This window comes from Euwallacea fornicatus, chromosome 18 (genome assembly GCF_040115645.1).
Source record: "Euwallacea fornicatus isolate EFF26 chromosome 18, ASM4011564v1, whole genome shotgun sequence".
Taxonomy (NCBI): Eukaryota; Metazoa; Arthropoda; class Insecta; order Coleoptera; family Curculionidae; genus Euwallacea; species Euwallacea fornicatus.
Window position 1 is genome coordinate 256,727 of NC_089558.1, and position 19,848 is coordinate 276,574.

The following is a 19,848-nucleotide window of genomic DNA, read 5'->3' on the forward strand; positions in this document are numbered from 1 at the left end:
AAAAATCTCTTCGAGCTTTAAGTTACTTGCGGAGTGTTCGATGTCCCGTTCACTATAAAGGGTGTTTCAGAGTAGGTCTACCAATTGCTTACTGGAGGTTCCTGTGATTGAAACAAGACAAAGTTCGTGCCAATCTAGGTCCGTTGTCGCTTCCTCTCTGAAATACCGAATGATAGGAAATTGTTATATCTTCAGTGGTTTCCTAGGAAGTCCGTTCTGGCATTAAATATCTTTATGAGAATTGAATAGTGTTAAATAAGTATGAAGGCATATCTTTTAAGGGGAAAAATGTTTTTAAATTTCACCAATTGCGTCCCCATGAATTCAACCCTAAACATTAAAAAAAAAAAGCGGGATACGCCACTGGTTTAAAGCAATCGAAATGATTTTCTAAAGACTTTTTTCACAACGTAAACCGTCATTATTAAAAAAAAATTATTTACTAACTAATATTAAAACTACAAGACTAAATTAGGTACATTACGTTACTTATAAAAGAGCAATTAAATGGGGTATTGAAAATGCCTTTACCCGAATAAATTCATACCTCAACGGTTTTTAGTATGTTATTGCGTACTATTTGAAAATGTTTTGGTGTATTTCTTATCGTGTTAAACGAATGAATTATGCGATTTTTTAGTTATAGATTATTGCGGTTTTCTTCCACGAAAAAGATTATCGTTATGAAAAATATTAAAGATGCCCCTTTTTCATAGAAATATAAAGCATGCAGAATTTTTTTTAACCAGCATCGTATCATATTTTTCGTTCACATGAATGAAAACGTTACTTGTGAAATTAAAAACATTTTTCCCCTTAAAATATGTGTCTCTACAGCTATTTTAGGCTCCCCAGTTTTCACAAAAATATTTACCGCCGAAACGGAGTTATTAGGATTTTTTTTATCACCCTGTATTTCGGGTAGGAAACGAAAACGGACCCACATTCATACGAACTTTATTTTTTATGTCTTATTTCGGTCGCAGGAACCTACTTCAAGCAGTTGACAGACTTATTCTGAAACACCCCGAATAAGCTCCCATGGATTTACAACCGTGTTGCCTAAATTGCATGTGACCGAATGACATACACATTACAGGAATACCACGAGTGCTGTAATTTCCAAAAGTACCATAAATTGTCACATCATTAATCGTAATTTTTTTATCTTTATCCAATCGCATGCGGATAGCTCGACATACAATGCCCAACGCTACCAATTACATAAATGGCATGTTCCACATTCTTCACTACCAAGTGTTCTAATTCAGGCATTGTATTCAAGAACGCCATCCTGGATAATCCATTAGATATTTATATCGTGCTGTTGGGTCAACACGAACCGCGGAAAAGTAAATAAAGCTGGATACCTACATTAAAACATTCTGTTAGTTTCCCTCAAACATACCACACTGACATACTATAAATGTCGGCTCATGTCATGGATGTGAACCTTATTTCGACCCCAGCGGTGAATGGGGTGAAACAAAATGGGCTGAAGCACTTATCGCAGTTCGACTCGAAAGGCCAATTGGTGTACCTGGCCCCCATCAACGGAGAGAAGTTTGTTATACCCGATTCTGGAAAAAAGTGCCCATGGACTAAAGAAGCCAAAAAGGAGGGGGCATTCTACCCTCACACCACTCGTAGTTGGTAAGATGTGTGTGATTTTCTTTGGATTAAATTGGATATAAATGAAGTTGCAAACAAAACTAAAAATAGTAGCTAAGGGATTCACCCTGTACCTTTGCATCGAATTTCAGTTGTACCTACGCCATTCAATTTATTTAAACAGAATTAGGTCACAAATCAATGGAAACTCCTGTACTTATCGCGAACGTTAACAATCAGTAATTCTATTTAAAGACGATCAAATCCTGAACGATATTTCGTTATACAGCACCCCCATTGCTGGCATTACCCCTACCCACGTATCGATGAGTTCCGCTCAGCTCTACATTGTCCACCCATCCCCGTTAGCTTTTGAACAAATTATTAATTTTAATTTGAAATCTGCATTAAATATGACAAAAATGCTCTCTTTTGACATTTGTTCATTTTTAATGTTGCTACGTCACCGGTAGCATAAAATGATCGATTTTGAAATATTGAATGATGGATCGAGCGACACCTCAAATTAAAGATCTTTCAAAACTACATTCAATGGTATATCATGATTCAAAATCTATCGATTGGTTTTTGAGAAAAACAGGTATAAATTTGGTAAAAAATGCAATACAAAGTCAGGTAGATAATGCGTAACCAACGAAAAAACTTGTTTGTGGATACGATATTGGTTTGTTTTCCATTTTGTGCTCAGCAACAGTCTTTGGTTGTTTTTATTTATCTTTTTATTATTTTCCTTTTTTTAACCAAAAACTATTCGTGGGCAGAAAATTGCAAACAAACCAATTTCCTATCAACAAACAAGTCTTTTCATTGCCTACGTACGACGCATTAAACCAGTTTGTATTCCATTTGTTACCAAATTTATACCTCTTTTTCTCAGAGAGTAATTGATAGCTTTTGAATCGCAATACACCATTGAATGTAGTTTTGAAAGATCTTTCATTTTAGTTGTTACTTTGCCTAAGTTTCAAGTGTAAAAAAATCGACCATTTTGTGCTACCGATGACATAAGCAACATTTAAAAAAATAAAAAAACGTCGAAAGATAGCAATTTTTGTCCCGTTTAATGCTGCTCTTGAATTTAGGAAAAAATTTTAAAAAATTGACAAAGGGGGGCAGGCAATTTAGAGCCGCACGGTATTTAGTTAGTACGTTCATGCTCAATGCCCATTAACATACGAAATTTCCAGAGCACAATTTTATTAATAGCTCTTAAAATTACTGTTATGGGTTGTCATCATGTGGGGACATGCACACTACTAATAACCCCAGAAACATAATAGATGCCGGAAATGCGATATGTTGAAACGAAGCCCACCTGAGTGTTGACTCAACATCAGTTATATTTAGATCCAAAAAGGTCCATCAGATAGCTGAACTAGATTACTCCGTCTGGAATGCTTCATGCGTGCTAATGAGATGACTCTTGTACTGAACCTAAACGTAATTTAAACGTTTGCAGGCAAAAATCGGGTAAAATTGCACCGGACATTCTTCACCTTATTGGAAACACCCCGATGGTCAAGTTGAATTCTATTCCAAAACAAGCTGGGGTAAAGTGTAATGTTTGTAAGTATCCACACATGCCATCCATAATTTATGGTTTTTCCTGCGTTTCTAATCGATAACATTAAAATGCAAGGAAAGACGAATTTATGGTCTCATAAGCTGCAATAAATACACGTACAGGTTTAATAAAGATTTATGGATTTTATGTGTAATAAAAAGATATAGGCTACCTAAGAAAGTACGCCACATTGATGTAAAAGCCAACAGTCTAGATACATATAGAGATATGCAATTACATTATTATTAGATAACGGCTCATTTCACCAATACGACTTTTATATCTAAATGAGTATAGTAGATAAATTAGTTTCCTTAAACGCGTAAAGTCAGGTGTAATTTATTGCATAAAACTCGTAGTTTATAGTATATAACTGAACATACAAATTTATATAATTATTTTAATAAATTCGACCTAAAAATATGAAAAAAAAAACAAAACCGCAATATCTGGAGATATTTCGAAAACATGCAAATTACACAAAGGCACAAAATAAAAAAATAATAAGTTTCGGGAAAAACACGAAAACATTGAAATTGTGTGAAATGCACGAAAACAACAAAACATTTTCAAGCTTTAATTTTGAACAAACAAAAAAATACCAATAGCTCAACAACTATTGCAGTATGCCGTTCTCAATCATTTGAAACTGCTTGGCATCGTCTCACTTTGCTCAGAACCAGGTCATCGATATCGGGTTTGAGGTATCTCATTCCTCTGGGAACCCTTAAAAAGTGTTCTTCTATCGTCCGTTGGCGAATCTATGCGAAGAACTCTTCTTCGAAGCATACCACCAGATGTGCTCTATAGGGTTTAGATCCGGGGACTGTGCTGGCTATGGTAACACATCGATATTGTTGTTCTCCAAACATTCCACCGCAACTCTTGGTATGTGTCATCTGGCATTATTACGCACGTAAACAAAGTTGGAACCAATGACTGGTGCGTATGGAACCAGCATCTGATCCACATATGATCTGCCAGTCAAAACGTTCTCCAATAAAATGAGATCGGTTCTTCCTCCGGTACTGATTCCTCCCCAAATTACAATTGTTCTACCTCGAAAGGGGAGCGTTTCGGAGACGGTTTACATTCTTAGGGTAAAAACATAGCGAAGCATCGCACCTCGACCTTCACCTCGTCAAGAATTGAACATCTCCGCTGATTAATACAGTGAGGAATTTTGCATCGTCGTTTATCGTAGTTAATTTGTCTAGTTTCTTACAAACAGAAAGGCAATAAAAATGTTGTCTGATTTAAATAGCGATAGTGACTTGCCAAATAGCTTGATATGGCGGTTATTGGGGGCAAGTAGAGATTGAAGGAGGAACGTGCATCCAGTAAATCAACAGCGTACTAGGCTCGGTTAATTCTTTCACTTCCATCACCAACTAAAAAAATATCGTGATGGATATTATAAACAATTAAGAATCATCCAGTTTATGTTTAATTGTACAAGAAATACCATCGAAAACTGTCCACCAAAATTGATTTGGATAATTACAAAAACATCATAAAACGCCAAAACACGTGGATTCTGTTTTCGAGAGAGACACGTAATGGCACAGGTTTCAGATTTCTTGAAATTACTTTCTATATGGGGGGTGAAATCAGCCTTGGAATTTCAAATAGGGCCAGGGGTCAAGCAACCCGTCATGTTAAAGGTAATAACATTACCTTTACCATAATATCCAATTTTTTTTATTTTCCACCATCAATTCTGGGAAAAGTAATACCTAAAGTATGAAAAAGGTGCGACGAAATATTCGCGAAATCCCTCTAAGGAAATCAAATAAACAAACTTTTTTCATTATCATGACAACAATTTTTATTTTATCAAAGAAATCCACGTAAAAAATTTACTTTTCGAACAAATCTTTTCTAAATGGATTGGTTCATTGCCATAACTGTCAATACTGAAGTTATTCAAATCTGAGACCCTTCAGAGAAAAACACATACAATTCGCTCAAAAGCTGACCACTTTTTCTACCGTGAAATTTCAATGGGGAATTGTACTTGAATCTTCTGGAAACTCACATCTACCTGATAATTGGGGAAACCCTCAAAAATTATACAAACATTTTAGAAAACGAAATATGGTTTCGACAGGATGGAACTCCTCCGAATTTTACACCAGCGGTAGGCCAATTTACGAATGAAAATTTCGCCAATCACAGGATAGATCGTCAAGGACGCATCAAGTGGCCATCCTAGTCACCTGATTTAACACCTCTTAGTTTTTTTTGTGGGGCTACTTAAAACTAAAAAATGTTCTAATAACCCAGCCAGAATTCCTGCAAGAATTAAAGAGACGGATAGTTGAACAATGTCGCCTAATCATCCCTAAAGTTCTTGGAAATGTTCGAAAAAATATGAAATAACGTTTATTTTACTCCATGGAGTTGCACGGAAATGATTTTGAACGTTTAATTATTTAATTTTATCTAATTGTTTAGATTGGTACTTTGGACGTTGTTTTTCTCAGAACTGGCCGTCATTAATTTAAAAAATTGCTCATTGTGTTTAAGAGTACTTTATTATCGTTAAAATGAGGGGTCACTCGACCTGTAATTCCATTTGAAATTCAAAAGCTGATTGCACCCCACGAAGGGGATTTTTTCAGTAAATTTGATATCCGCGCCATCACGTAACCCCCTTAAAAACAGAATCCACGCATCATAGAATTTTATGATATTTTTGCAATGACCCAAAATAACTATGGTGAAAAGTTTTCGATGAAACGCCCTGTATCGTGCAGCTTATTGAACCAAGAATCGAACCACGCACTAAAACATGTATCGTGTGTTTATAATAGAATTGCAAAAATAAATTGAACAATTTCAGTATTTGTAAAGCCATAACTATACTTCTCTTCTCTAGACGCCAAACTCGAATATTTCAATCCCGGAGGCTCCATCAAAGATCGAATCGCCAAACGAATCATAGAAGATGCTGAAGATCAGGGTCTCTTAAGGCCTGGAATGACCATCATTGAACCATCTTCTGGTAACACGGGGGTTGGGGTGGCATTGGCCGCTGCGATCAAAGGCAAGATATTTCTTATGACATACAGGATTGATTGATATATTTTGACCATGCCTATTACTTTTATTAAAAAAAAAAAAGAAAACATTTACATAGAAGGTTGGAATGTTATAGAGTTTGCATCTCAAGGTTTTTTTCTTAAAAAAAAAGTAGCGACCCCTGTCTAAAGATACGGACCAACTCTGTACTTTTTCGTTCTCTTAGTATAAATGCTCTTTTAGGCTACAAATGTGTAATTGTCATGTGCGAAAAAATGTCTAATGAAAAAGTGGCGGTAATGCACGCTCTAGGAGCGCAGCTCGTGAAGACTCCCATCACTGCAGACTCCTATTCTCCAGAGGGGATTTTCGGAGTAGCCAATAGGCTGCACAAAGAAATTCCAGATTCTTTGATTCTTGATCAAGTATAGCGTTTTTTTTTTATCATCAATGCCTAGTAATTTTGCCCGTCGTAAATATCATAGTTCTCCAATCCTGGCAATCCATTAGCCCACTACGACAGCACCGCAGAAGAAATCTTGCACCAGTGCGATCACCAAGTGGACGCCCTAGTTCTCGGAGCAGGCACTGGAGGAACCTTAACAGGAATCAGCAGAAAATTCAAAGAAGTTTCTCCGACCACTCTTATCGTCGGTGTTGACCCCGAGGGGTCAGTATTCGCCCTTCCCCACATCCTCAACAAAACGGATGTTACGTTCTTTGAAGTGGAAGGTTTAGGATACGATTTCGTTCCCACATCACTAGATCAAAAAGCTGCAGACCTTTGGATTAAATCGAACGATCAAGAGAGTTTAACCATGGCCAGGAGATTGATCAGAGAAGAAGGAATTCTTTGCGGTGAGTGATACCATGTGCAGGATGTCCCAATTAGCATAAACCATCCCGGATATTTCTCATACTGTCGTGGTTGGAGGAATTTTTCGAAACACGGCGATTTGGGGGGGGGGGGAGGGGGGTGGCGTTTCGACGTACACTTAACGCCTGAACGAGCCACCCCTAATAGCAGGCAGTACAAACACTGAAATTTTAATCAGCAAGAAGGAGCGTGTAACACCTAGTTTTAAAGGTCTTAGAACCCTCATTACTAAAGGTTATGATAAAAATAATTTTGACCGGTAGTCTTTGCAAATATTTTAATTTTATTTGTATTTGCGTTGTGTCTATAATGAACAAAATTAGATCCTACTGGCTAAAAAATAACAAACTAAATAACGTTTTTAATGAAATTCGTAAAATCCGGAAGTGACAAATAGAGAATTTACAAACAGTATCAGATTTTTTTTCTTACAAGATAATTTAACGATGACAAATACAATTTAAATATTTGCAAAAACGACTCGTCAAAATTAGTTTATTATAATCTATTGTAAAAAGCGTCCCAAGACCTTTAAAACAAGGTGTCACACGACTATTCCTCCCTATTAAAATTTGGGAGATTTAACATCCTTTCTTAGGGGGTTGCGCGTTAGGAGTCAAATGTACGTCAAAACATGTCTCCCAAAAAAATGAATCGACGTGTTTCGGGAAATTTCTCCAAACACGACAGTATATGGAATTTCTGGAGTTGCTTCTTCACACTGAGGCAATCTGTACATTTCGAGAATGTAGATGATATATTCAAAGTGTATATAGGAACCAGTAGCGGAGCAGCAATGTGGGCAGCAATGAAGGTAGCTCAGAAGTTGAAAGAGGGCCAAAATGTTGTGGTGGTAATTCCGGACAGCATTCGTAATTATTTGACTAAATTTGTGTCCGACCATTGGATGGAGGCTAGGGGCTTCCAAGCATGCGACAATATAAACAATCATTGGTAGAATTCCTTTATTTTTTACAAAATTGGTGCTCAACATGATGAGGTTTTTAGGTGGTGGAACCACAACGTCGAAAACTTGAAATATAAAAAGCTCAATTCGGTACCAGTCAATGAGACATGCGAAAATGTGCTGAAATTGATGAGACAAAACAATATAGAGCAGGTTGCAGTATTGAGATTTAACGGGTACTATCAAGCCTCAAAATCATTATAAATCTCTAAATACTTTTTTAGGAACATCCTGGGAATAGTTACTAGAAAACACCTAATAAATAACCTTTTATCAAAAGAGAGACTACCTAGTGACAGCATTGAGAAATGCACTATTAGAATATACCCGAAGATTGATATCAGATCATCTGGTAGTCTTGGATTAGTCTCAAGAATCCTGGAAAAGGAGAGTTTTGTGATTGTTAATGAGGTTCATGGTGTGCCTTCGTCGAAACATCTACCAAAAAATGTTTATAGTAAGTATATAATTTTCAGATGCTGGCCAGAACAAGGTGGAAAAACCTCTAGGAATTGTTGACATAAATGATCTTTATGAATACATTTGTCGGGGACACGAGAATGGTATTACATGAACTAGGAACAATCCATACAATAATAGATCTATGAAGACGTATTATAATAAGAACCTAAAACATAAAGCCAATTATTTAACATATTGTTAAATTACTACTTCAGTTTAAAAGATTTTTTCGTATAATTAAAACACTTTTTGAAAATTGACTGGAATATTTATTTTCTGCGAAAAATATTTGATGCCTTTGGTGCCTTTTACAGAGATGCCACGTTTCCATTTTCATAGGTTCGGAGAAGGTCATGCTAAACATCATTCAAAAAGAAATGCCCACTTCCAAAAAAAATTGTTGGAGTTAATGACATTTCCCGTGAAACAAAAGAGATAGATTATAGAAACTTTCAGTTTTAAGACGAAAATAAATATATCGATCAGAAGTGCACCGCATAAAAAAGTTTACTAAAATGGACGTAAGTGATGACGTGTGACGTGTGACGTGTGAATATAACGTAAACAGTTTTTATTGGTCAAGCAATTTTTTTATATTTTCTAATGTAATTTTTGGAGTAGTGAAATTCTGGTTCTGAATGCAAGTTTTCGGCCCTTTGATTACCTCCTATCACCATCCTGAATAGAATAAGCCGGCAAGAGTTTTTATTTAACAATTAAGTTTGCATTGAATTAAATTCTATCCGACCGGTTTTGCCACATAGTAATTGCAACAGCAACCCACATTATTGAAAAACCTAATATAATGGTAAGTTTTCTACAAACAAACGGCATTTCTTCCCTTAAACAACCATATGTCTATATTTAGTAATCCCCATTTCAGGCGGATACAGGAAAACTAATAAGATACTCATCGCCTGTAAACCCAGCAGTTTTCCCCCATTTAACATTAGTCCTATTAGGAATAGGCATATTCTTCACGGCCTGGTTTTTCGTTTACGAGGTGACGAGCAATAAACAAACACGAAGCCTGAAGAAGGAAATTGCCACTGCATTGGTCGCTTCAATTTTCTCTGGTTTCGGAATTGTGTTCCTTCTTTTAACTGTGGGGATTTATGTGTGAATAATGTGTGATTCAAAGTTAGCTATAAGAAAAGTTGTTATTTTATCCAACACAATATTATGTGAAGAATGTAAGAGCATTTTTTAAAATAATATCTTTATTTCATTGAATTACATTAGTTTGTGTTTTCCATTTTACCATGACAACCACAATTGCTACACTGAAAATTTCTTCTGTAAAATAGAACATTCAAAATGCAATTAAAATATTTGAAAACCATTTTAGAAGCTCAGGTAAATTAGAGTGAGATAAATAATCCCATGATGGGACTATTATTTATTTGCAGCAACAAGATTATAAGATTGTGTCTCTAAGTTGGGCCCCAAATAACCAGAAATTAGCAGTGGCTACATGTGACCGGCAAGTACTGCTGTTTGATGAGGAGGAGAAGAAAAGAGACAAATTCTCTACAAAACCTTATGACCCTGATGCAGGCAAAAAGTCATATATTATTACTGGCATTGCTTTTAGTCCAGACTCGACAAAAATTGCAGTTGCCCAAAGTGATTGTATTGTGTATGTGTATAAGATTGGTGAAAAATGGGGAGAAAAAAAGGTATGATAATGGGCAATACTTTGCTATCTAGGTACGACCTCCTTTTGTTTTTTTTAATGATTATTAGAACGTGCTTGAAAACAAAAAATTTCTACCCAAAAAATACAAAAAACATGATGTCTGAGTAATGAACAATTACCTGACAAATCATCTTAGGATAAGGAAAGAAAATTAAGTAAAATTTTATTTAGGCTATATGTAACAAATTTCCTCAACCTTCACCAGTTACGTGCCTCTTGTGGCTCTTATCTGGAATAATTATATGTGGCCTTCAAGATGGCAAAGTGAGAGCTCTCCAGATAAAATCAAACAAGAGCCACAGTCTTTTCGCCTCTGATAGTTTGGTTGTTTCTTTGGCCTCAAATTCAAAGGGCACAGGTAAAAATTTTAAATCTGCTTTTTGGAATTCTTTATTAAAATCAATAGGATTTCTCTCGGGTCATATTGATGGGAACATAATCCGTTTCTTTGTGGTAAACGATCCAGACAATGACAGCGAAGCACAGGGGCGAGCAGCATTACACTCAGTGCCCCCTTTTGCTTTGGCCTGGCCACAAGGGCATATTTTCGCAGCTGGATGTGATAAAAGAGTGTGCGTTTACAACAATTCCGGTAAAATTGTGAAAACGTTTGATTATAGTAAAAATTCGGATGAATATGATTTTCTAACTGCTATTAGCAGTCCTAGCGGACAGGTCAGTCAACATTTATGTAAACCCATTAATAGTTAAAAGAGATAATTATTATAGGCAGTAACCCTTGGCAGTTTTGATCGTTTAAGAACATACATTTGGAATACCGGACGCTGTATTTGGGATGAAACTCCAGCGAAAATAATTAAAAATTTTTATAGCGTTACTGCTTTAGCATGGAAACGCGATGGCTCTAAAGTGACTTGCGGTGGTTTTTGCGGGGCTATTATGATGTTCGAGTCCGGTATTTAAAAGATGAAGAATTGTAAACAGTTCCTTCTCATGAGAAATTATTCTAGTCTTAAAGCGGACAGTCTGGAAAGATAAGTTTGAAATCACCTATGTAGGTCCCAGTCAAGTTCTAGTTAAGCCATTAAACGCCAATGAAAGGGGAGTGATTTTGAGGTCAAGACATGGAGGGGAAATTGACCATGTGAAAATTATGGGAAGAGACTCATATCTAGTAGCTAACACAAGAGAAACACTTTTGGTTGCCGACTTGAATCGCAATTTACTTAGTGAGGTCAGTTTAAAAGGACTTCAGTTTCAACAGCCAATCTCAAGATTTTTCTCAAAAGGTTCCTTGGAATAATCCGGAACAAAATGAAAAGTTCTACTTCGAAAACTCCAATGTGTGCTTGGTTTTCAACGCAGGAGAATTGAGCATCATTGAATACGGAAATAACGAAGTTCTGTGTTCCGTACGAACTGAATTTGCCAATCCTCATTTAATGAGCGTGCGTTTAAACGAAAGAAACCAATTGGGCGACAATAAAAAACTGGCTTATCTACTAGATCTGAAAACCATTCTGGTTATGGATTTAATCTTAGGGCTTACTTTAAGCCAGATCAACCATGATTCGAAAATTGACTGGTTGGAACTAAACGAAACTGGAGAGAAATTGTTGTTCAGAGACAAGAAACAAAGGTCCTTAATATTATTATTAGTTTATTATTATTTTACACTGACTATATTTTCCTTTTAAGGTTGCTGCTAGTGGACATTGCCACTCAATCCAAGCAAACGATCTACAATGACGTCACTTTCGTCCAGTGGGTGGAGAGCAGTGATGTAGCCGTAGCTCAATCTAACAGCACATTGGCAATATGGTATAACATCGAGTTGCCAGAAAATCCCACAATAATGACTGTTCGAGGAGAGGTGACTGATGTTGTACGCAACAACGGGAAAACTGAAGCTGTATGTGTGGAGGGAAATCATACCTTTAATGTTGAATTGGATGAAGGGCTTGTGGAATTTGGTACTGCAGTGAACGATAACGATTACAGTAGAGCTGTGCTATTTCTTGAAAGCATGGAAAAGTCGGCAGAATCAGATGCCATGTGGCATTCCTTATTATCCATTGCCATGAAGCAACAAAATTTAATGTTGACTGAACGATGTTTTGCTGCTATCGGTAAGCTCTTCGGAGTCCCTACACACGGACGATTGAGTCGTGCTACTGAGTACTGCTACTCGATCGTTGTAAAAAAAAATTCTCGCCACGATCGATACATTTTTTACTTGACTACATTGTACTTTGTCACTGTGTATGTTCCGTTTTGTAATTCAATTAACCAAGTGGCGCAACGAAATGATCCGTCTGTAAGTTATGTGGGTTAGATCGTGATGGTAATGATCTCTTTGTGGTTAATAATACATGACACAATGTTTTAGGTGACGTAGCCTCAGCTCACTTTCTACAAGAGACCATTCAACTCGCACAAGAAGATATGGAAAATAAACAGGGAAACATCAGTAATTCCCCTCAAATTTGGGCTAGACTTTCCTTGTTGTATGGAGACTTAAACACTGCGGAAAACATTTATTTAGAGCAAAGCGATCTTGACGCCGCTATTGACATGTACAAGAAACTACACAAGTGGAACGATGTTTTACGGTAAATAAATTTGTGTAAAGAACAATTTTATATACATCTTGTACATATAAGTTTCAACCAATCGTAAACTAACGGTATTTATTAGCTTGGCAGAACACAGGGGACACGACCAGCTGATCTCGCTGAAAAAAGAACATATGTCTATGTTAGTTTCGACTGGTCAATACGATAAAGTAGGGGAGGCATTGGAGGAGGAGGGCAAGATTGAAGAGGCGCTGAACATGTACTTGAAGACCAACAAGCTTTTGAGGATTCCTCGATTGCTACTTGAAAACCCCTCATTGTTACACGATCAAACAATTGTAGCAAATGTGTTAAAGAAATTACTCAAACAAGAGCTGTATGAGGCCGCTGCGAATATTTACGAAAAATTGGATAAAAGTGACCTGGCGATGGAATGCTATAGAAAAGGTAGGTATTTTCTCGGATTGTAATAACTTAACACTCTGTTTATTCTATAGGAAATCTTTGGAGTAAAGCGGTGGAATTAGCTAGAGAAGTCAGCCCTGATCAAGTAGTCCAACTAGAGGAGGAGTGGGGAGACAGTTTGATCGAAAAGTGCGCAATAGACTAAGTTGCTAACATACTTTCTTTAAGTGTATATTATAATGTTTCAGCAAACAAATGGACGCCGCAATAAATCACTACATAGAAGCAGGTTGTACCATTAAAGCCTTAGATGCGGCAGTAAAAGCTCGCCAATGGAAGAAGGCCGTTCACATAATCAAAGTAATCGACGATACGGACACGGTCAAGAAATATTACGAAACTATTGCCAATTATTTCAGAAGTATAAAAGTAAATGAAAATTTCGTACAAAATGCAAAGAATTATTTAACTTCGTTAATTCTATTTAGGACTGTTCCACAGCAGAGAAGTTGTACGAAGCCTGTGGCATGTACAAAGAGGCAGTGGACATGTATAATGAAGCTGGGCAATGGGATAAAGCTCACGCTATTGCTTCCAAATATTTGGACCAGGGAGAGGTCTCTGAGATGTATATTGCAAGGCATGTTCTCATTTATTCCCAAAAAATGTAATATGTGTAATTATGTATCATTACATAGAGCTGAAGAACTGGAAGGATCAGGAAAATATCGAGATGCCGAGAAATTGTATTTATCGGTAAACGCCCCGGATTTGGCCATTGCAATGTATAAAAGAGTGGAGCAATATGATAATATGGTACCATTCATACTTAGAAATAAGGCCAACTTTTACAGTGCACCTTTGTAGGTTCGTTTAGTGGAGAAGTATCACCCGAATTTGCTGCAAATCACGCATTTACATTTAGGACAACAGCTAGAAGGACAAGGCAAATATAGGGCTGCGGAAATTCACTATTTGGCTTGCGACGAGTGGAAAGCTGCAATGAATATGTATAGGTTAGTTTCAAGTATTTTGATTTGAATTGTTGCTCGCTATCTGCAGTTTTCCCCCAAGTTTTTGAGCGAATATGTTCCATTTTCAGGACGCTAAATATATGGGAAGAGGCGTATAGAGTGGCGAAACAAAATGGCGGAACTGCCGCTGCGAATCAAGTTGCTTTTCTGTGGGCCAGATCTTTATCGATCGATTCCGCAGTTAAGCTTTTAAATAAATACGGAATACTCGAGCCATGTATCAATTACGCCTTAGAAACTTACCAGTTCGAATTCGCTTTCCAGCTGTGCAAGGAACTACCTAATAAGGTAAAGAATAAGACATATTTGCTAGTGCAATATTAAGGCAGGTTAAAAGTACAATATTTGCCGGGAAATACTCTCTGTACATATTAAGGAAATGACTAATTCCATATAGGTTCCAGAGGCTCATTATAAATACGCCATGGCGCTAGAAGACGATGGTAAATTCGCCGAAGCCGAAACCGAGTTCATTTTGGCGGAGAAACCTAGAGAAGCAGTTCTGATGTATGTGCACGCACAAAATTGGATTGCTGCCCTTCGAGTAGCCGAATCTCACGAGCCCGCTGCTGTTTCTGAAGTTCTACAAGCGCAAGCCGCTCAATCTTTCAAAGAAAAGCAGTTCAGCGAGTTTGAAATGCTCCTGCTGAGAGCTCAAATGCCCGAACTTATCGTTCAGAAATATAAAGCAGCAGGTATATGACCAAAATTAATTCAAAGTTCAAATACTTAAAGTATAAACAAAAATTATGTGTGTTTGAGTTGCCGTTATTAGTCACCGGCCATGTGCCGTTCTTTACGTTTTAGACATCTATAATCTAAATATAAACGCTATATATTAACAATAAAATTTTTACAAATTTTCTTTGAAAGAAATGTGGGTAGATGCTCTAAGAGTATGCAAGGACTATTTGCCGTACTTGTACCCAACCTTGCAAACGGAATACAGTGCATCCCACCATGGTAAAAACACGGACGTGAGTATCGAAATTTTGCTGTCCAGAGCCAACGAATGGGCTTTGGCCGGACAGCACAAGCAGGCCATTGATTGTCTTTTGCAAGTCAACACATCCATCACAGAACCATCAATCGTTAAAAGGGCGCTCTTAAGAGCCGCCGATATGGTCAACAAGTTTTTGTTCGGGCAGGAGGCATTGACTGTGATTAAGAGCTTGTCTCCGCGGTATATCCAAATCCCTAAGGTCATTAAAACATTCGCTTAATCTTACTATAAAAAAACTTTCAGATTGATTGAAATGGGGGAATATTCTGCTGCCGCTCAGTTATATATCAGCATGGAGCTTATGAAAGAAGCTATAGATACGTTTATAGCAGCCGAAGATTGGACAAAAGCGAGGAAAGTTGCCAAGGAACTAGAACCAGCCTATGAGAGTTATGTAGAAAGCAAGTATAAAGATCGCTTAATGAAAAAAGGGGATGTGGAACAATTAGCTGATGTTGGTACGTTCAATATACTCCTTTAACAATATGTTACTCATATTAGAGGTATTAAAGCCATCGTACTTGTCGGTTTTTAAGTAATGTTTGTATGTGTTTGTGTATTTTCTACTTGATTTTAGACATTATTGGAGCTTTAGATCTCTTAGCAGAACAGGGACAATGGGTTAGATGTATCGAGAAGGCAAAAACTCACAACGTAACTCCAATCCTTCACAAATATGTAGCTTTATACGCAGCCAAATTACTGAAAGATGGTTTTATCCTAGAAGCCTTAAACTTATACTCCACCTATGGAACTCCGGCAATGCCTCAGAACTTTAATATTTACAACCACATTGCCACGGAAATGTTTAGTTTGCCAGATTTGTCGGGCCCTGATGCCTATGGCACGTGGGAGCAATTAAGACAAGTGCTTTTGGAACTCGTAAGTTATTACATAAACGGAGATTTACTTGCAAAGAAGATTTTTTAGAATGAAGGCCTAGAAATAGCATCTAATATAAGTGCAGATACCAAAACGCATTTCAAACAGTTGTTGCTTATAAGTCATTATTATGCTTTGAGATGCGCCTGTCGTCAGACATCTTCGTTGAAATCTGTTGGAGTGAAATTAAGCACTGCTTTGCTAAGATATACTGATACGATTCCTGCAGATAAAGCTTTCTATGAGGCAGGTCTGTAGTGAAAATTATTCATGAGAAAACCAGTATAAAAATAGAAAAATAGGGAAGGATCTTAGAGAGGAGAACCGCATTTCCGAGGCCTTTGTTTTCTTAAATCATTACTTGGACCTATGCGAAGCCATCGAGGAGGGCGAGGGACAACTTGTGGATCATTCAGACTTAGTCCAAACAGATTTCCCTTCAAACATCCCTATTCCATCCAAAATGTACTTGAGGGACAATATAAATGAACATGACAACGTTCGAGAATGGGTGCTCGCTATAAGTATGGATCAAAAAGTTGATCAAGTATTCATTTTATAAACACAACCATTGTACAATTTTTCTATGCTTTTTTCCTGTAGGTTTTGCCTCTTGATGAAAGACAGCTGTTCGAAAGTTCTTTACAACCAGGAAGTTTACCTTGTTTAGTAACAGGTTACCCTATTAAGAAACAAGGCGTTTCTTTCGGAAACTCGAAATTTCAGGCAGGCAAAGAGGCCTGGGCCAAGCTTAATATGGGGGCCAAAATGGCGCCAGATTCCAATATACCGAAAATTATTACTTTTATTGAAAAGTGGTGTGGTCCGGCCAATACATAACTTAATTTATATTAGAATTCGATATAATCTTCCGAAAATTCCGGAGATTCACGGCTGATCGTTTGACTCTTACACTGAGCACCTACTAGATTTTTGCAATTGTCATAATTATTTCGAATGGAGCAATTAAAAATACAACTTTTGGGGAAAAACAATTCACCAACACCATTTTTTGAAAACAAAGTGCCTTTTTCTCATTCTAATCCTAGAAATACATTCTTAATGGACTTCTCTGTGGTATGTGACACCACATTTTGTTCGGCCACCTTGTATATGAAAGTGACATACTCTTGCAAGACTCCATATATATCCACTCCTTTAACATTAAAAATTCATAAATCGTTATTCTGCAACAAATTCTATTTAAAAACTAGTGACATACATTTCAGCAATGTCTAAACCAATTTTCATTTTCGAGAAAACTACTTTAACTAAAAAACATATCCATCTTGCATCGTAAAATAAAACTAATTTAACAAACTGCCAGCAGAGGATCATATTAAGCTCAAATCAATCGTCTCATTCCACGTAGAAGGAACTGAAAAAAAGAATTATATCTTTAAAGTAACGAAGTAGTCAATTTTTAGGTCAGTTATTCTAATAAAACAGGCATTAGAAACTCTTTGTCTTTATTTCTAAACACTCCAGGAGAACGTTGATAAACTGACAACCCCTCTCAAACCCCACGAAGTGGAGGAATAAAAACTGTCAATTTAAGCCATGCTTAGACTTATGTAAGTATGGCTTAGCTGAATTCCGCGCAAGCAGCCCTAATTCTCAATATCGAGATGAACAATGTGAGTCGCTACACACTTCAAATTCCATACCTACACGAAAATGATCAGTTTTCTTTGCTCAATATTTTTAAACACTGTCCACCAAAGTGAAATAACTGTAAAACACAAATTCGGAACTAGTTCTTGGCTCTTATCTAAAACTTTACGCTAAAAATATTGGATTTCTGACCAACCTTGATATCACCAAAACGTGTATTTCCATCATGAAAGCCTTGGCTACATAGGTGTACTAATTAACTTGTAATAGGGCTATGGCCATATTCATCGTCATATCATATATATCACACTGAGAAAAGCCGATGAATACGACGAGAAAACGAAACATTGATAAAACAGATTTTTGTTTTTCTTAAGTGTAATAAAGATGTACTTGAAATTAAGGGAAAAATCTTTAGGGCATAAAAAGGTTCTCTGCAGAGGGCAAGGGTGCTAGTCCATGCGTCACATTCGGTAGTTGCGTTAAATCGGGCAAGTTTTGAATGTGAGACTGCAGCTCCTGTCGCACTGTGTATATTTTTGATAACGTTTCCTGGTACTCCTGCAAAACAAAATTTCCTTTACACAATTAGTTAATGAACATCAGCATTTACTTGCCTCTAAGTTTCTTTCAGCTTGGGCTAATAATTCCTCTTGCGCTTGAAGAAAGTCCCTCATCATCACCGCCACCTTCTTTCTATGTTCCATTTCATTTGACAGCCTTGTGTTATACTGGCTAAGCAACAGCACTGCGTTCGTCACTTGCGTATTCATTTTTTCAGCCGTTTCTTTATCTGGGATCAGAAATCATAATTAATTAATTAATTATACTGCTAAATAGTAATGATAATAAATATATACAGGTAAAACTAATAATGTTGGATGAGTAATGTGGTAACAAGGACAGGGTCCCTATACTTGTGAAATATACTAAATATACTTAGAGTCTATTCTATTACTTCCTATTATTGATTAAAAGCAGAAGTAAATGCACTTACCTTCTATTTTTGCTACTACTGAAACATCTGATAGTTCTTTGGGCAAGTTTGCTATTTTTTCCCTAACTTTTTCATCTGACGATGCAATATTAACTTCTAAATCTTGAATAGCTTTTACAATTTCATCAGGCTCTGGAGGGTCACCAGGTGGTGTATGGGGACTTAAATGAACATGTGTTTCTAAAGTACCATCAATCTAAAATGACCAAAATTTATATTTACAATATATATACACCTACAATCAATATATACTAACCTCCACTGTTACTTGTTTATCTTTTTTCTTATTCCCATGGTTATTAGATTTTGCTCGCTTTTGTGGAGGCTCATCTTTGCCTAAAACTAATGAAAAGAAGGCGTTTAGGTAATGTAGGATATTGGCAAAATGTTGAGATTTACCTAAACCTCTCTTGAACTCCTGAATTTGAACAGCATTATAAATTTGCCTGTCCTGCCAAATGCCTAATATTCTTTCCAGACGATTTTTAGTATCTTCATCTGACTGAGAAATATGCTCAAAGGCTTTTTTTAGTTGAGTACCAAATTCGCGACCATACTCGGGCCCTTTACGTCGGCTATTCTGAATGACATCATTAGCCAAATACATGAATATTAGTTTCCGACTTGGTTTGGCTGAAAGAAAAGATTAGTTTTAAAAAAACTATCTTAAATGAAGCACCAAAATTCCTTTTAAATTGATATCAGACTAAATATTCGAAAGATACGACACTTACCTTTTATAAGTTCTCGCAACCAAATCTTCACAACACTTGTATAGTGTTTCCGATGGTGTATTAACCAAAAAGACAATGTTTGGATACTTTGTGACGAATTACTTAGTTCTGCCAGTTTCTTTATGAAACCAGTTTCCGTGAATCCTAAAGACATTGCTTCTAAATGTTTGTTTTTCGTCTTTATTGTCTTTTTTAATGCCCTAGAAGGGCATCAAACATAACCTTAAACCAATATAAGCAACTGTCTCGAAAAATATTCCAGATGTCACGGAGCACTGAAACACTGAAGACTAATGTATCAAGACCGCTTTTGAATTTAAACTCTAAATTAATTTTGTTTAATTAATAAATGAACAACTTATTTACCTAAATACAATACATACAGAATTTTTGATTTGACAGTTTTATAAAAAAAGA

At 36.6% G+C, this 19,848-nt stretch overlaps 4 protein-coding genes across 6 annotated transcripts; 3 read left to right on the forward strand and 1 right to left on the reverse strand.

The window, feature by feature from the left end:
• The first annotated feature begins 123 nt into the window (after positions 1-123).
• On the forward strand, positions 124-8,786 carry LOC136344948 (cystathionine beta-synthase-like). 2 transcript variants are annotated; one of them, XM_066292878.1, is made up of 9 exons: positions 128-1,653; positions 3,092-3,198; positions 6,078-6,245; positions 6,464-6,645; positions 6,706-7,078; positions 7,874-8,051; positions 8,106-8,240; positions 8,289-8,482; positions 8,541-8,786. In XM_066292878.1, exons 1-9 carry the CDS (start codon positions 1,427-1,429, stop codon positions 8,636-8,638), a joined length of 1,662 nt encoding a protein of 553 aa, XP_066148975.1. In that variant the 5' UTR covers positions 128-1,426; the 3' UTR covers positions 8,639-8,786. The 2 variants fall into 2 exon arrangements, with proteins under 2 accessions (XP_066148974.1, XP_066148975.1); XM_066292877.1 differs by having other exon boundaries at positions 124-1,653; positions 8,289-8,786.
• A 272-nt stretch (positions 8,787-9,058) lies between these two features.
• kud (oligosaccharyltransferase subunit 5 kud) lies at positions 9,059-9,759 on the forward strand. The gene is made up of 2 exons (XM_066292726.1): positions 9,059-9,334; positions 9,410-9,759. The coding sequence occupies exons 1-2, from the start codon at positions 9,332-9,334 to the stop codon at positions 9,647-9,649; spliced, it is 243 nt and encodes an 80-aa protein (XP_066148823.1). The 5' UTR covers positions 9,059-9,331; the 3' UTR covers positions 9,650-9,759.
• Positions 9,760-9,776: 17 nt separating this feature from the next.
• Positions 9,777-18,964, forward strand: Oseg2 (intraflagellar transport protein Oseg2). The gene is made up of 23 exons (XM_066292724.1): positions 9,777-9,882; positions 9,936-10,205; positions 10,397-10,583; positions 10,632-10,900; positions 10,955-11,141; positions 11,197-11,420; positions 11,476-11,825; positions 11,885-12,315; positions 12,576-12,798; positions 12,884-13,209; positions 13,260-13,356; positions 13,416-13,596; positions 13,656-13,807; positions 13,866-13,983; positions 14,035-14,183; positions 14,270-14,489; positions 14,599-14,896; positions 15,075-15,384; positions 15,448-15,662; positions 15,782-16,086; positions 16,135-16,336; positions 16,389-16,633; positions 16,690-18,964. Exons 1-23 carry the CDS (start codon positions 9,844-9,846, stop codon positions 16,924-16,926), a joined length of 5,235 nt encoding a protein of 1,744 aa, XP_066148821.1. The 5' UTR covers positions 9,777-9,843; the 3' UTR covers positions 16,927-18,964.
• On the reverse strand, positions 17,269-19,833 carry LOC136344855 (regulation of nuclear pre-mRNA domain-containing protein 1B). Of its 2 annotated transcripts, XR_010733043.1 has the most exons (7): positions 19,432-19,833; positions 19,097-19,330; positions 18,954-19,039; positions 18,698-18,893; positions 18,318-18,493; positions 17,897-18,261; positions 17,269-17,464 (listed from the first exon to the last, which is right to left on the reverse strand). XR_010733043.1 is itself a non-coding variant. In XM_066292725.1 (6 exons), the coding sequence occupies exons 1-6, from the start codon at positions 19,583-19,585 to the stop codon at positions 18,115-18,117; spliced, it is 993 nt and encodes a 330-aa protein (XP_066148822.1). In that variant the 5' UTR covers positions 19,586-19,833; the 3' UTR covers positions 17,269-18,114. The 2 variants fall into 2 exon arrangements, 1 of the variants encoding a protein (XP_066148822.1); XM_066292725.1 differs by having other exon boundaries at positions 17,269-18,261.
• Positions 19,834-19,848: the final 15 nt, after the last annotated feature.

Bases quoted from the DNA above. Each gene is read 5' to 3' on its own strand.
- LOC136344855 (XM_066292725.1), bottom strand. From the start codon at position 19,585: ATGTCTTTAGGATTCACGGAAACTGGTTTCATAAAGAAACTGGCAGAA. The intron at 19,331-19,431 runs GTAAGTGTCGTA...CTTTTCTTTCAG, and splicing joins GTTGCGAGAACTTATAAAAG to CCAAACCAAGTCGGAAACTA. The intron at 18,494-18,697 runs GTAAGTGCATTT...TTCTGATCCCAG, and splicing joins AGTAGTAGCAAAAATAGAAG to ATAAAGAAACGGCTGAAAAA.
- Oseg2 (XM_066292724.1), top strand. From the start codon at position 9,844: ATGCAATTAAAATATTTGAAAACCATTTTAGAAGCTCAG. The intron at 10,901-10,954 runs GTCAGTCAACAT...TAATTATTATAG, and splicing joins TTAGCAGTCCTAGCGGACAG to GCAGTAACCCTTGGCAGTTT. The intron at 15,385-15,447 runs GTATATCCAAAT...AAAAACTTTCAG, and splicing joins ATTAAGAGCTTGTCTCCGCG to ATTGATTGAAATGGGGGAAT.
- LOC136344948 (XM_066292877.1), top strand. From the start codon at position 1,427: ATGTCGGCTCATGTCATGGATGTGAACCTTATTTCGACCCCAGCGGTG. The intron at 6,646-6,705 runs GTATAGCGTTTT...TAAATATCATAG, and splicing joins ATTCTTTGATTCTTGATCAA to TTCTCCAATCCTGGCAATCC. The intron at 8,052-8,105 runs GTAGAATTCCTT...TGAGGTTTTTAG, and splicing joins GACAATATAAACAATCATTG to GTGGTGGAACCACAACGTCG.